A 13,701-nucleotide genomic window follows, 5' to 3' on the forward strand; every position below is an offset into this window, starting at 1 on the left:
AACAAAACGGTGTGTCGGAACGAAAAAATAGGCACTTAGCCGAAATATGTAGAAGTATGGTACATGGGAAAAATGTACAAGCGAAGTTTTGGGGTGAAGCCACGAAGACAGCGGCTTATGTAATCAATAGATTACCACCACAAAATCAGGAGTATGTGTCGCCCTATTAGAAGCTTTTTAAGTTAAAACCGAACGTGAATCATATGCGAGTGTTCGGCTGCGTATGTTATGTATTCGTACCAAACCATCTTAGAACAAAGATGGAAAAGAAGGCTATCCGTTGCATTTTTGTGGGTTACGAACAAGAGAAAAATGGGTGGCGTTGTTGCGACCCAGTAACGGGAAAATGCTATGTTTCTAGACACGTGGTGTTTGACGAAAACTCGTCATGGTGGTCAAATGAAAAAGAAAGTCTACCTGATTCAGAACAGCTCTTAGAAGAATTAAAGAACTCGAGTATAACATTGGGTTTCAATGACGATATAACCCAACCAGAAGAAGTTGAAGAATCACAATTGCGAGTTCAGGGACCATGGCAAACAGGTGTAAACCGACAATTCACACGAGGAACCAGTACTGATTCAGAAACCGAACTCAGAAGATCAACATGAACTAGAAGACCAAATGCCAAGTATGCAGCTAATGTGGCTATAACTGAAATTAATGAGGTCGAACCAGATTCTTATGAGCAGGCGAGTCAACGGGCCGAGTGGGTTCAAGCAATGGAAGATGAAGTTTCTGCTCTACATAGAAATGAAACGTGGGAACTCGTCCCAAAGCCTAATGACGTTAAAGCTGTTACATGTAAGTGGGAGTTTAAGTTGAAGAGAAAAGCAGATGGTTCCATAGATCGGTTCAAGGCCCGGTTAGTAGCATGTGGGTTTTCACAACAACCCGACCTAGACTACGAAGACACTTTCAGCCCGGAAGCTAAACTTACCACGGTTCGTGTAGTTTTAGCCGCGGCAGCAAGCAAGGATTGGAAATTGTGGCAGATGGACGTGAGCAACGCGTTTATATACGGCGACTTAGATCATGTGATTCATATGGAGCAACCAAAAGGTTTTGAAAGTGGAGTCCATCCGGAGTATGTGTATAAATTAAAGAAAGCTATCTATGGTTTAAAGCAATCACCGAGGGCGTGGTTTGGAAAGATTAGCGAGTTCCTACAACACAATGGTTTCACTATGACTCTAGCCGATGCTAGCTTGTTTGTCAAAATAGCCGGAGTCAAAACTGTTGTCGTCCTAGTTTATGTGGACGACTTGATAATCACAGGAGACAACGAACAAGCAATCACACAATTGAAAGAGAATCTATGCGTTAGATTTCACATGAAAGATCTTGGAAACTTGAGTCATTTTTTGGGCTTAGAGGTAGATTACAAAGCTGATGAAATTATGTTGCATCAGAAAAAGTATTGTTGTGAGCTGCTGTTGAAGTATGGAATGATCGACTGCAAGCCGTCAGAAACGCCAATGGACACCACCGTTAAGTTATGTGCTGACAAAGGAAAAGAGCTCGATGATCCTACTATGTACCATAAGATGGTTGGAAGCCTGATCTATCTCACACTTACAAGACCGGATCTTGCTTTTGTAGTTGGTGTTTTGAGCAGGTATATGCAAAGGCCCAGGAAGCCCCATCTTGATGCCATAACAAGGGTGTTAAGATATGTTAAAACAATTTTGGAGTATGGAATTAAGTTCAAGAGGAACGTAAAACTTGAACCTGTGGGGTACACCGATGCGGACTATGCTTTGGATACAAGAAGGTCAACCTCCGGGTACGTGTTCATGTTAGGCCAAAGTGCAATTGTATGGAGTAGTAAGCGACAACCCACAGTGTCACTCTCCACTACCGAAGCCGAGTATAGGGCTGCAACAATGGCTACTCAAGAGTTGATATGACTAAAGTTGTTACCTGAGAATATGAACCAAAAGTTGGAGGATGACGAGGTAACCTTGTTTTGTGACAATATGTCGTCAATTAAATTGGCAGAAAATCCTATTTTTCATGCTAGGACAAAGCACATTGAAGTTCATTATCATTATGTAAGGGAGAAGGTTTTAAAGAAAGAAGTGAACTTGGAATACATTAACACTCAAAGACAAATTGCAGATGTATTTACTAAGTGCTTATCTGGACAAAAGATGATTGGTTTTTGCAAGGATATGAATATGAAAGTTGATGTTGAGAGGGAGTGATAAAGTTTACAACATCAAAGGGTGGTTCGGTTAATCTTGAGGGGTGGATGGAGGAGATCTTAAAAGTCCAAGGGGCATTTGTGTTTTGAGAATAAGTTTAAATTTATGTTTATCTTGTTAGTTAAGTTTATTTTAATTATATTTAAAATATCCTATTTGAGTTCTGATAGGATTGGTTTTTGTAAGGGTATTTATAAACCCCTGGTTACGTTTTATTTTTTGGAATATTGGATTTTAATAATCCTTATTAAATGGTATTGACCGATAATAATCCCTATTCATTTTATTGTCACTGGCGGTCCCAAATTCAAAAAAGTTGGCCCCCAAAGGTCCTCCATTAAAAATGACTTAACGGTGTTATAGTTTTTTCTGAATTTCAAACCAATGTTTTAGGGCTTTTGATCGTTAGGAGGATACGAGTCGATTGGTGTAAAACTTAGCTCGAAACAATGATCCAAACGACTTGATTTTAGTTAACTGTAAGTTCAAACACCCGAATTGAAGCATTGTTTCGTCATTTTTGAAGCACTATCTCAAACTAAGTTTTACACCAATCGACTCGTATCCTTCTAACGATCAAAAGCCCTAAAAATTGGTTTGAAATTCAGAAAAAACTATAACGCCGTTAAGTCATTTTTAACGGGGGACCATTGGGGGCCAAATTTTTTGAATTTGGGACCGCCAATGGCAATAGAACGAATAGGAATTATTATCGGCCAAAACCATTTAATAGGGATTATTAAAATCCAATATTCCTTATTTTTTTAGTTCCTTTTCTTTATTTCTTTTGTTAGTCAAACAAAGGTTGAAAGCTTTACAGCAACTGTTAGTCGGTGTTTATGATTTGTGTTCTTGATTTCCACTTCGTTATCGTAACAGGCTCCTCGTTTAGAGACATTATGGCTTTGAGGTTGACCCAATAACAAAGAAGGAATCTATAAAATCTTAGGATCCGACACCATGATAAAATACTACCCTCATGATTAGACCATATCCCTGAGATTTGATAAAAGAAAGGTGGAAGAGGAGGAAAAGAAATAGCTTATGGTGACCATCTGTGACCATCTATTTGAGTCGATCATTTCGGTACATGCTGCACTCCATCTTTCTTCCCCCTTATCTTTTTATTTGGAAGACGGGCGTTGCGTTTGGTTCGAAAGGCAAGATTTTCCGTATGTCTCCATAAAGGCCCCCACTAAGCTGAACTTGAATTGGAGAAGCGAGTCCCTACCAGAGAAGAGAAAGGAAAGCCATTGCGCGTTAGCACATCGGTTGAGGTGCTGCCCTCCTCAGTCGTAGTGTTTAGGAGATCTGTCCAACCCTAACTTAAATAAAATGGATATATTCAGCATGTTTGTCTTCTTGTTCATATCTTTCCACGGCAGCTATATGCCTACGCTCTTTTTGGAATTCATTTAAGATATTATAAAGAGGCATAGTTTATTTAACCCAGAATTTGTACACATCCTTAACAACATCAACACAAATTAATTTGTTCTCACATGATAACAATATATGATAACATCTTTCTAAGAGAAAGTACAGCATCATCCGGATCAACCACCAACAGATTATTAAATCATAATTGCATCCAATCTAGAACATAAACATCCAATCTAGAACCTAAACAAAATTACAAAACTAATCGAATTATTAGTATAGAGATAACATAACTACACACAAGTACTTAATAATAGAATCAAGAATTACAGAATTATCTTGCAGATAGGATAGGCTAGAGGTGAACAAATCAGATTTTTCTAACCTGGTTCCGGGTATGGAATCGGGATCGGGTATGACCGGATATTAGAAAATCAGGTATTGGCATTTCCAGGGTCGGGTTCAAGTCCGGGTATTAGATCCGTTAACATGATTTATATGTTAACCCATACACGGTGGAAATATAGACCTAAACCTAGCTAGAATTAGATTCGTGTTTCTTCAGTCTCTAAAAACCATACCCTATGCACAGTGTTCGGGTCAGTACCAGTATTCTAAAACCGAGTATTTGAATATTCTTTTTTCGGGTGTTGAAGAAACCCTATTTTCGGGTTTTTTCGGGCTTTTTCATGTATATATTGGGTTTTTTAAAGGGCCACACATTTTGGGGTATTTTTCATATATTTTTAGGGTAACTTCAGGTATTGATCGGGTATTTGAAAAACCCGGTTTCAGGTATTGGAAAACCCCGATTCCGAGTATGGAACCGGTTCCGGTTTTCGGATATTACCGGGTACAAATTTGGTCTGGTTCTAGGTACGGGTTTTGGTACTTATATGCATACCTATTCGTACCCTACGGGTAGTCCGATATGTGTTCGGGTATAAACAAACCTGGTTCCAGGTTTTTTCGCACCTCTAGGATAGGCAATACGGAAGAAGAACCATATATAGCGTGTTCAAACCGCTTGCAGTGTATCTATAAATAACACAAACAAATACAAGCAGTGCAGATAGTGGCGAGTAAAATAAATGAATTGGGGTAGAAGAAGTCAAGGAAAAAAAATTCATTTGGGTTGAGAAGAAAAGCAACAAACCAACATACCAGCCAAAAACTTGTGATAATGAACCATGCTAAGCTAATACATAATAACCGGCTAAACATGTCCGGAAAATAGCTTCTTCGTGAAACATTTGACGACACATTTGACGTCGTCGTAAACAAATTAAAAGAATTAAGTTGATGAAATTAAAATTACATTTACAAAGTCATAGGAACAAAATCAAGTTGAAAAGCTTCTACATACAGTTGAACTGGCTCGATACAAAAATCCCTTTCAATGGACATACTGAGATCAAAAAACTATGACACAATTAAAAATGTTTTTCGGCACACCACTCAACAAAATGCATACAGTGAAATTATTGCAATATGAAGAACCTCTACAGAATAGAGATGAATCATTTTAGACCCAAAATACTCACAAATGGTGTTTACTTTCTTTTGCAATGGCACCCTGAACTTATGATAACAATAACTAAATTTACTACAAATTAATGAAGAAAATATTGCACTTTTGGTGATCTTGCAATGCTACATGCCAACTTGTCTATGCATCCTTACTACCAAAAATGGTGTCATTGTGATCCTTCATCCTATTTGACAGAATAACAGTTAGGTTCCTCTATACACGAGTGTTAGAATTATTAAGTTTGTAGGATCTAATCGTGTTGAAATGTGATATTCGGTAATAAACAGTTGTGTGAGGGATAAACATTACTTTAAGAATACAGCTTTTGTGGAATCTACTAATTACTACAAGATGAGCATGTCTTAAACAAACACAATCCAGTAATGTTAATAGCATTTTATTTCTGAAACAATAAATAAAAAACATGCATAAGTTTAAATTCAAATAGATTACAAAACATACCTTTTCCAAATTTAACAAATAGACGAGGCAAGTATAATGATTTAAAGACGGTCATAGTTTAACTGGAATGACCGTTAGTGGTACATTTCTTGGCAGTGAGAGACCAAACTTTTCTTCCATATCCAAGTCTTGTGCTCTCATGTTTCCTTCGAGCTTCCAATCAAAGTTGTGAATCAAAGAACCCAATACCGTGTGTAACTCTCTATGAGCAAGAGTCAATCCTGGACATATCCTCCTTCCTGCACCGAATGGTATAAGTTCCAAATCTTGACCTCTATAGTCAATTTTAGCTTCCAAAAATCTCTCCGGCATGAACTCATTTGGGTTGGACCAAACTTTTGGGTCTCGTCCAATCGCCCAATTATTACAGAAGATTTGTGCATTTTTAGGGATTACGAAGCCTTGCACTTCTACGTCATGTATGGCTAGGTGAGGTATAAGAAAAGGGACGGGAGGATGTAGCCGAAAAGTTTCTTTAATAACAGCTTGTAAGTAAGGTAGTTGATTGATATCACGTTCGTTTAAAGTTTTTTCATTATTATGCATGTGTTTCTTAAGCTCCAGCCGAGTTGCCTCCATTTTATTTGGGCTACGAATGAGTTCAGTCATCGCCCATTCCAATGTGGCCGATAGTGTATCAGTTCCACCGAGAAACAAGTTCTACATTAACGTAGATAATGTTATAATTAAAATAATATACAGATGAATAAAGAATAACTAATTTTGTGGTTTTCACAACTAATATAACCCAATCTATTCATTTTATCTCACAAAAACTTTTACCACACTAGCTTGTTAAGTATCTTCTTACCAAGAACAAATGTTTCATGTCAAATACGCTCAATTCGGTCCCATCTTTGAAGTTGATATCAAGCAACAAGTCCAAAACATCATTTTTTGTTGAAATATCATTGTCATTCAATGGCGAATTCGCTCTTCTTTGCAATCTTTTATCAATGATGCTATCGAAAAAAGCAAATAACTTGTCATAATAATGATCTGCGTCTGATACTAACCCTTGTGGGTCGAGGGATGCGAGTATCGGAAAAAAGTCTGCTACATTAGGCTTCCCGCCACCTTCCATCAAACCCGAAATGACCTCTCTGATTTCATGTGATGACTTTGAATCATATTGTGAGAAATCCGTAGAGAATAACATGTTTGATAAGATGTTTAGAATTGTGATAAATATAACTTCACCTATTTTTATAGGTTTTTCCTTCATAGAACATTGACTAACATAGTCAACAAGTTGCTCTACCTACAAGTATATAAAGTCATATGTCAAAAGGGAACTAGATAATTAAATTAGTATCAATATTAAGGGATAATCAAATATCATAACTAAAACAATTCAAAAGACTTGGAAAAAAAATAGTGAATAGTATATTGTATTAAATAATTGAAAATCATAATTTTTTGAAGAAAATAATAAAAGGACTATAATTAATCTAACTAACTAGCTAATCAGCTAATGAGAAATATAAATTATTAATAACTATCAAAATATTCAAATAAGTTGTGTATATAACCAACAAAAGGATATTAAAACTAAAATATATGCTATCGGATTCCAAGCACGGACCCACCTTAAAGCAAACGAGTCAGGTGACCCATGGATTTTCGAAAATTATAGTAAACTGTATAACAACCACCATACCAAATAAAAAATTTCAAAACCATATCTATATCGCTAAGGATGAATAAGTTGCTTTTAAAGAGACTCTCAAGCTCCAATACCATATGTATAAACCAACATAAAAAGAAAACATACTTATGAGAAAAGACAAATAAATACAATAAATAAATAAATAAATAGGTAATAGTAGTAGTCCTAATAATAAATAAATAAATAATAGTAAAATATAAAAGAGCAATAAAAAAATAAAATATTTCAACAATACAACATTTAGTACCTGAAAAATATATAAATACATCATCAAATTAAATTAAACAGAATAAAAATACAAAACAGAAAAACTTGAAAAATAATTAAAAAAACATAATGTAATAAATAAACAAATAGATGGATCTAATTATGCATAGTTTATGAGCTGCAAATTCTCTTGAAATCTCAAAGAAGTAAGGTTTGTTATGTTTATATTTCTTATATCATCTTATTTACTTGATATTTAAACATTTGATGCAACTTATGAGAACAAGGTTGTGAGGTATTCAAATGTTAATATAGACATCCAAACATCAAAACATACCTTTTGCATGCGTAATTGTTCGCTAGCATCTAGTCGTTGGACAGAGAACAAGCATTCCTGAGTAATTCTTCGTAGTTTTCTCCAATGATCTCCAACCGGTAGGAAAACTATAGAGCGTGTTAGGTGATTCTTCACACGTGCTATCTCAGGGATGGACCGGCTAGAGAATGCTTGGTCATGTTTATGAAAGAATTCTTTTGCCATCTCGGGTGATGAAATGACTATTGTTGTTTTACTTCCGAGCTTAAGTGACATTAAAGGACCGTAACGTTTAGAGAGTTCAGCTAGAGAGAGGTGTGGGTTGTTGCCAAGTTTTAAGAGGTTTCCTATGATCGGGTAAGGGTAAGGACCCGGTGGAAGCTGCGGGTTACGACGACTGGAGGTGGTGTATACATAGATGAAAGCTAAAAGGAAAGGTAGCACAAGAAAGATAGTTGCATAATCCATGTTGTTGCAAGGAAAATGGTACATGTTTTCTTGTTAACACTTGGAATAAATAGCCATAACGAAACCAACCATAAAAAAATAATGAAAAGAATGGCCCACTAACCAACTAACCTTACCATGACTTATTTCCTAAAATTTGTGCATATATAGTGCATAGGTACTGAAAGTAAAAATAAAAGCATGTACCTTAGTTAAACAAGAAAGAAGGTTGCATTATATCATATTCAGAGGTGGCTCGTGGGACAATGAAAACAAGTTAGAGTTTTTGACCCACACTCAGTTAAGGCCTTCAAATCCAAAAAAAAACATTATATATACATATATTGTAATGAGTATAGTAAACTCAAAATTAATGTATTGGTCTGGTGGCAGGCTTGGTTGTTACTAAAGTATAAGTTATGATTTCAAAACTTATAACAATCGATTTTTTTTCTTAACAATTGTTATGAAAAGACCCCAAAATCTTGTTTCGATTTAGACCCCCACGTTCGTTGAGCCGGCCTTGTCCATATTACACCACACGTACGTCCACACACAGCTACTCAAGAAAATTGCTCGCAAAAGGTTCCATCTTTTCTTATTAACACTTGGAATATATAGCCAACTACATGTAGAATATATTGAAACAAACCACAAAGAGTAAAGAAAAGAAGGACCACTAACCAACTAACCTTAGCATGACTAGTGGATAGGTGAAAGACTGAAAGTATATAAACTTAGTTAAATACAATAAAAACAAAACAGCTCCATGCATTGTTTAACAACCCATGTTTGCCTGCAGCCGGTTTCTTCTGACCCATGAACCATGAACACGCTCAATGAACCCGACAATCATCCTCTTAATCGTTGTTTGTTCACACCATTCGTCACTGTAGCGAAACTGTCTTCTCAAACCATATATACATCTCTACTTTACCCTAACACCGGACCTCCAAATTGAAATTACACCAACACCTTGTTAAAGGTACATCACGTTTTATTAACTTATTTATTTTTAATCAATAAAATATGTTTCTAACACTCACGATCATGAATCATATATCAAATAACTAGATTTTGCATTATTCGTTTATGAAGAAACACGGATCTACTCCCCTTAATGGGTCCTAGATCCAATGAGTCCACAGGGTAGGATACGGTTAACTGCCAATACGATATGAACTCAATTCCCAAAGTCCAGTGACGTGAACCTGCAAAACAGACATCGTGAGCTCGTTACGGGAAGGACAAGAGGGGGGTCTTCCCGTAACCACCCTCCGGCGTGAGAATAAGTACAACTCCGATGACGATAAAGTACTTAAGTAAATAGTGAGAGTACAGTGGGGTGAATATGAATACCTCATGATGATTGAGAAGGTATTTATAGCTGAAGGGTGTGGGAAGGTGATTGGGCCAGCTGTCTCTTTAGAAGATACTCTTATAACCACCTGGGCATGTGTTCTTATATGATAGGTTCAATTTATACGTTGCATGTGCATGTATAACAACCTGGACACGTGTCTTCATCTGATAGGGTGGTATATAACCTTGGCCATGTGCACGGTTATAACGACCTTGTCAGGTGTTATTTGCTAATTGGCCGAGAGGTCACGTATTGCTCAAGAAAGCATCTTGGTAGATCTTCTAGAATGTTATTAGTTAATGACAGCTGTCCCGGGACGCATTACCTCACGGTCATTTATGCGGACAAGTTATTCCATCTTGCGGATAACTTCTGAGGGTGCCATGATGCTTCCGCATGTCTTGCGAGAGTGTTTCTTCCGCCAATAATTTTGCGGGTGGTCCATATGTCCTGCGGGTGCCTTATGAGGGATTTCTGGTTGACCCACGAGTAATACTTAAGGGTATTTGGATCTTTTTGGTACCCTACCTCTATAGTTTATAATATTTTTATATGTTTTTATATTTTAATTTTATTTATTGTAAGTAAGTTAATAATATACTTAAGATTTAATTATTAAAGAGTTTCACAAATAAATGAGATGTTATGACCTGGTTTGAAAGCTGTATGGGTTTTGTGAGACCCATGACTCGTTTATTTTTTTACTATAAAATTGTTTTTTTATTATAAATAAAATCTTTTTTTTAAATATCAAACATTTTGTGAGATTAATTTATAATTTCATGAGACATTATAACTCGTTTAAAGTTTATCTGGGTTTGGAAAAATCCATACCCGTGAATTTGGGTCAAATGCATGAGAAACCTACATTTACAAATAAAGCAATCTGGTGGCTTGAGAGAACGTAGAGAGCAATCAGAGAGATTTTAAAGGTTCCGTTTATATATATTTAACTAGTTTTTTTCCCGCATATTACGGGGGTTGTTTTATATTATTTGTTTCTAATATTTATTTATTTTTTGAATTTTTATTTTTTTTATTGTATGAAAGTTAAAAATATACTTATGGTTTGATAATAAATTGTTTCACAAATAAATGAGATGTTATAACCAGGTTTGAAATCTATATTGGCTTGATGAGACCCAAGACCCGTTTATTGACAAGACTATAACATTACTTGGCAGTTGATGGCGTAGATGGGTTTACGGTCTATCACAAAAGGAAAAAGTAATACTTGGACCATGAAGAGGTAGGTCCCAGCAGAGCCCAGTTGGACCCGCAAGACTCACCTTGAAGAGGGACGTCTGCGCAGAAACCAACTGGACCCGCAGGACCCACCATGCTCAGAGACGTGACGTCCTTACGCGCAGTACGCAAGCTGTTCCCGCAGGAAATGCCTCCCAATGGTGAAGGACTCCGCCTGTTCCCGCAGCTTCGGATACAAGCCATCAGGGAAGGCCACCCGCGCAGCAAGGCTACACGCACAAGGCACTTAGCTCTCAAATCACTCAGTGTCACCTGAAGGAATGAGCAAAGCCGGGGACAATCCCGCACAAAGGCGGGAGAGGGAATACTCCCGCCCATAAGCCAGTCCGTACGATACAGGAAGATCTTCTGTACCGTACCTGACGAGGTATGGGCAAAAGATCTGACTAAAGATACGACAGCTTATTGACAACAGTATGGCGAGCAGCATGCTCCTGTACTGTATGTCACTATTAGCCGCTGCCTACTCACCAACTCCTGTCATACCACTTGCATAGCCGGCAGTTGGTGGAAAAGGAATAGTACACAGCAGGCCTGGTCACTATCAGCCGCTGCCTACCCACCAACTACCAGCAGGGCACGTGCGTAGGCCACTGTTGGTTGAACAGGAATACTATTGCAGCCGGCCACACCTCCTTGGAAACCTACCTTCGGCTATAAATACCACAAATGGTATGACCATCTCATCTCAACATATCTTATCATATTATACCTGATATCTGCTCTAGCAATCTCTTAATATACATTTATATTTAAAGAGCAATCTAGTCTGATTCTCACGCCGGAGGGTGGTCACAAGGAGGAACCCCCCCCCCCTTCTCAGTGACAAGCTCACGGTGTCTGTTTTGCAGGTTATCAGAAGAACCATCTTCTCCGGGTCTAACCCCTCGTGGGAAACATCTATCTGACCCCCAGGTTACCCGTAATCTGCCCGGGGTCCGGTTAGTGTTTCTTCATTGGCGCCATCCGTGCATAAAGCTAGAACTTCATTTTTCTCCAGTTTTTTCAAACTTCAGGAAAAATGGTTAAAGAAATTCCGGTAACCACAACCCCAGCTACTGAGGGGAATACCGGCTACACAGTCTTTACAAACACTACCCCGGTTACCCAAGCCGGGGCAAGTGAAGTAAATTTTACGAACACTACCCCAGTTACCCAAGCTGGGGCAAGTGCAGTAAATAATCGCTCACTGGGATTCACCGATACCCAGTTAGAGAAACGAACAAGACTCCCCCGCCAAACACTCGATGAAGTTAAGGCATGGGCGGAGGCACGTCAGAGGGAATTCCAAGCTGAGTTGGACGAACGTTTGCGTTCCGTCCAACAGGCTGACGAATTCGAAGAATACTTGGACGATGACTCGGAGGAATCCGACTCCGACGCGAACCCTCGCCATAGGGCAAAAGGGAAGCGTAAGGAAACGGACTCCCAACCGAGAAGGCATTTTGGAGAAGCCTTCAAACCAAAAAACACAGGTGGAAGTCCACGTGACTTCTCCAAAACATTCAGACCAAACGTTGCAAATGCGGGAACGTCCAAATTTGCAAGGGACATTGCGGAAGCAATTGCCCCAAAAAGTGCTAAACAAATGTCTGGCATAGGCACATATGATGGTATATCTGACCCAGATGATCATTTGAACAGATTCATAGCGGGGGCAACCGTCAGTAGTTGGACGGAACCTACGTGGTGTTACATGTTCCAAATGACGCTTGTCGGGGCTGCTAGAGCATGGTTCGATCGTCTACCGGTCAACCACATCTACGACTGGGCAGACTTCCAACAGAAGTTTAGCCAACACTTCAGCCAGCAAAGAAAGTATACCGAGGAGCAATGGACAATCCTCAAATGCATTCGGGAGGAAGATGAATCTTTGCTAGACTTCATCACTCGCTTCAATTCGAAGAAGCTAAGTCTGGGTAACATTAGCGAAGATCTTGTTCGCGCTGCCTTTATCCAGGGCGCGAACGACCCAGAGCTCATCCGCACCTTAACGGGTAAAGATGGCATGCCATCCACATGGGATGCCATCATGACAGCAGCTAAACGCTTTGCGGAAACGGAGAAGCAACTGGGTAGAGATCTCCCACAGAGCACAAACCTCTACACCCAGAAAACAAGAGAAGACAACGTTCTTACCGCCCGATTAAACAAAAAGCGGAAGCTAGGCATTTGGCAGTCAAGGGTAAACTTTGACACCTCATCCGGCTTGCAACATCGGTTAGGCGGAAGGGATAACGTACAGTCAAACAAGAACTCCAGATGGACGCCGCTCACCAAAAGCGTCACCGAGATATTCGCTACTGAGGAGCTCCCATGGCCAAAGCCTCAAATAATCCGACATCGTCACAATGCTGATCGGAGCAAATACTGTGACTTTCACATGACAAAAGGCCACAACACCGAAGAATGCATAGACGTAAAGGACATGGTCGAAGCATTTGTCAGAGATGGGACGCTCGCACACCTCGTGGCGCAATGAACACTGAGCAGGCTGATGCGTGTAGAACCCCAGCTGGGGAAAACACGAATAAAATTCCAGCTTCAATGTGGAGACTACATGCTGCGTAAAGAAGGAGATCCCGAACCAGGTGCGTATCGGCTCGATGGCACTCCCATCCTAACAACATGGAAGAGAGCTCAATTACACAGTTTGCATGTAGATCAATTCCAAATTTGTAAAGAAAAGGCCAAGAGCCACTTCTAATGGAAATGATTCTCCTTAGAACATCGACGCTGATGATTTTACATTTATACTTTATGAACTATCAACACTGATGCCGGTTTTCACCGCATACATAAGTGTGAGTCGTTGCATGGGGAAGGCGGCAAAACCCGCATAAACCCAAAAAA

The 13,701-nt window shown here is 38.9% G+C and overlaps 1 protein-coding gene and 1 pseudogene across 1 annotated transcript; one reads left to right on the forward strand and one right to left on the reverse strand.

Annotated features, from left to right (window-relative positions):
- Window positions 1-1,187: 1,187 nt before the first annotated feature.
- Window positions 1,188-1,910, forward strand: LOC143610627 (secreted RxLR effector protein 161 pseudogene; annotated as a pseudogene).
- A 3,641-nt stretch (window positions 1,911-5,551) lies between these two features.
- LOC143610616 (cytochrome P450 76T24-like) lies at window positions 5,552-8,256 on the reverse strand. Its single transcript, XM_077085045.1, has 3 exons — window positions 7,794-8,256; window positions 6,392-6,841; window positions 5,552-6,240 (listed from the first exon to the last, which is right to left on the reverse strand). Exons 1-3 carry the CDS (start codon window positions 8,238-8,240, stop codon window positions 5,632-5,634), a joined length of 1,506 nt encoding a protein of 501 aa, XP_076941160.1. The 5' UTR covers window positions 8,241-8,256; the 3' UTR covers window positions 5,552-5,631.
- Window positions 8,257-13,701: the final 5,445 nt, after the last annotated feature.

The sequence above is a fragment of the Bidens hawaiensis genome, unplaced genomic scaffold, assembly GCF_021521415.1.
Source record: "Bidens hawaiensis isolate Kalapana, Puna unplaced genomic scaffold, B.hawaiensis_p1.1 tig00027139_1, whole genome shotgun sequence".
Classification (NCBI taxonomy): Eukaryota; Viridiplantae; Streptophyta; class Magnoliopsida; order Asterales; family Asteraceae; genus Bidens; species Bidens hawaiensis.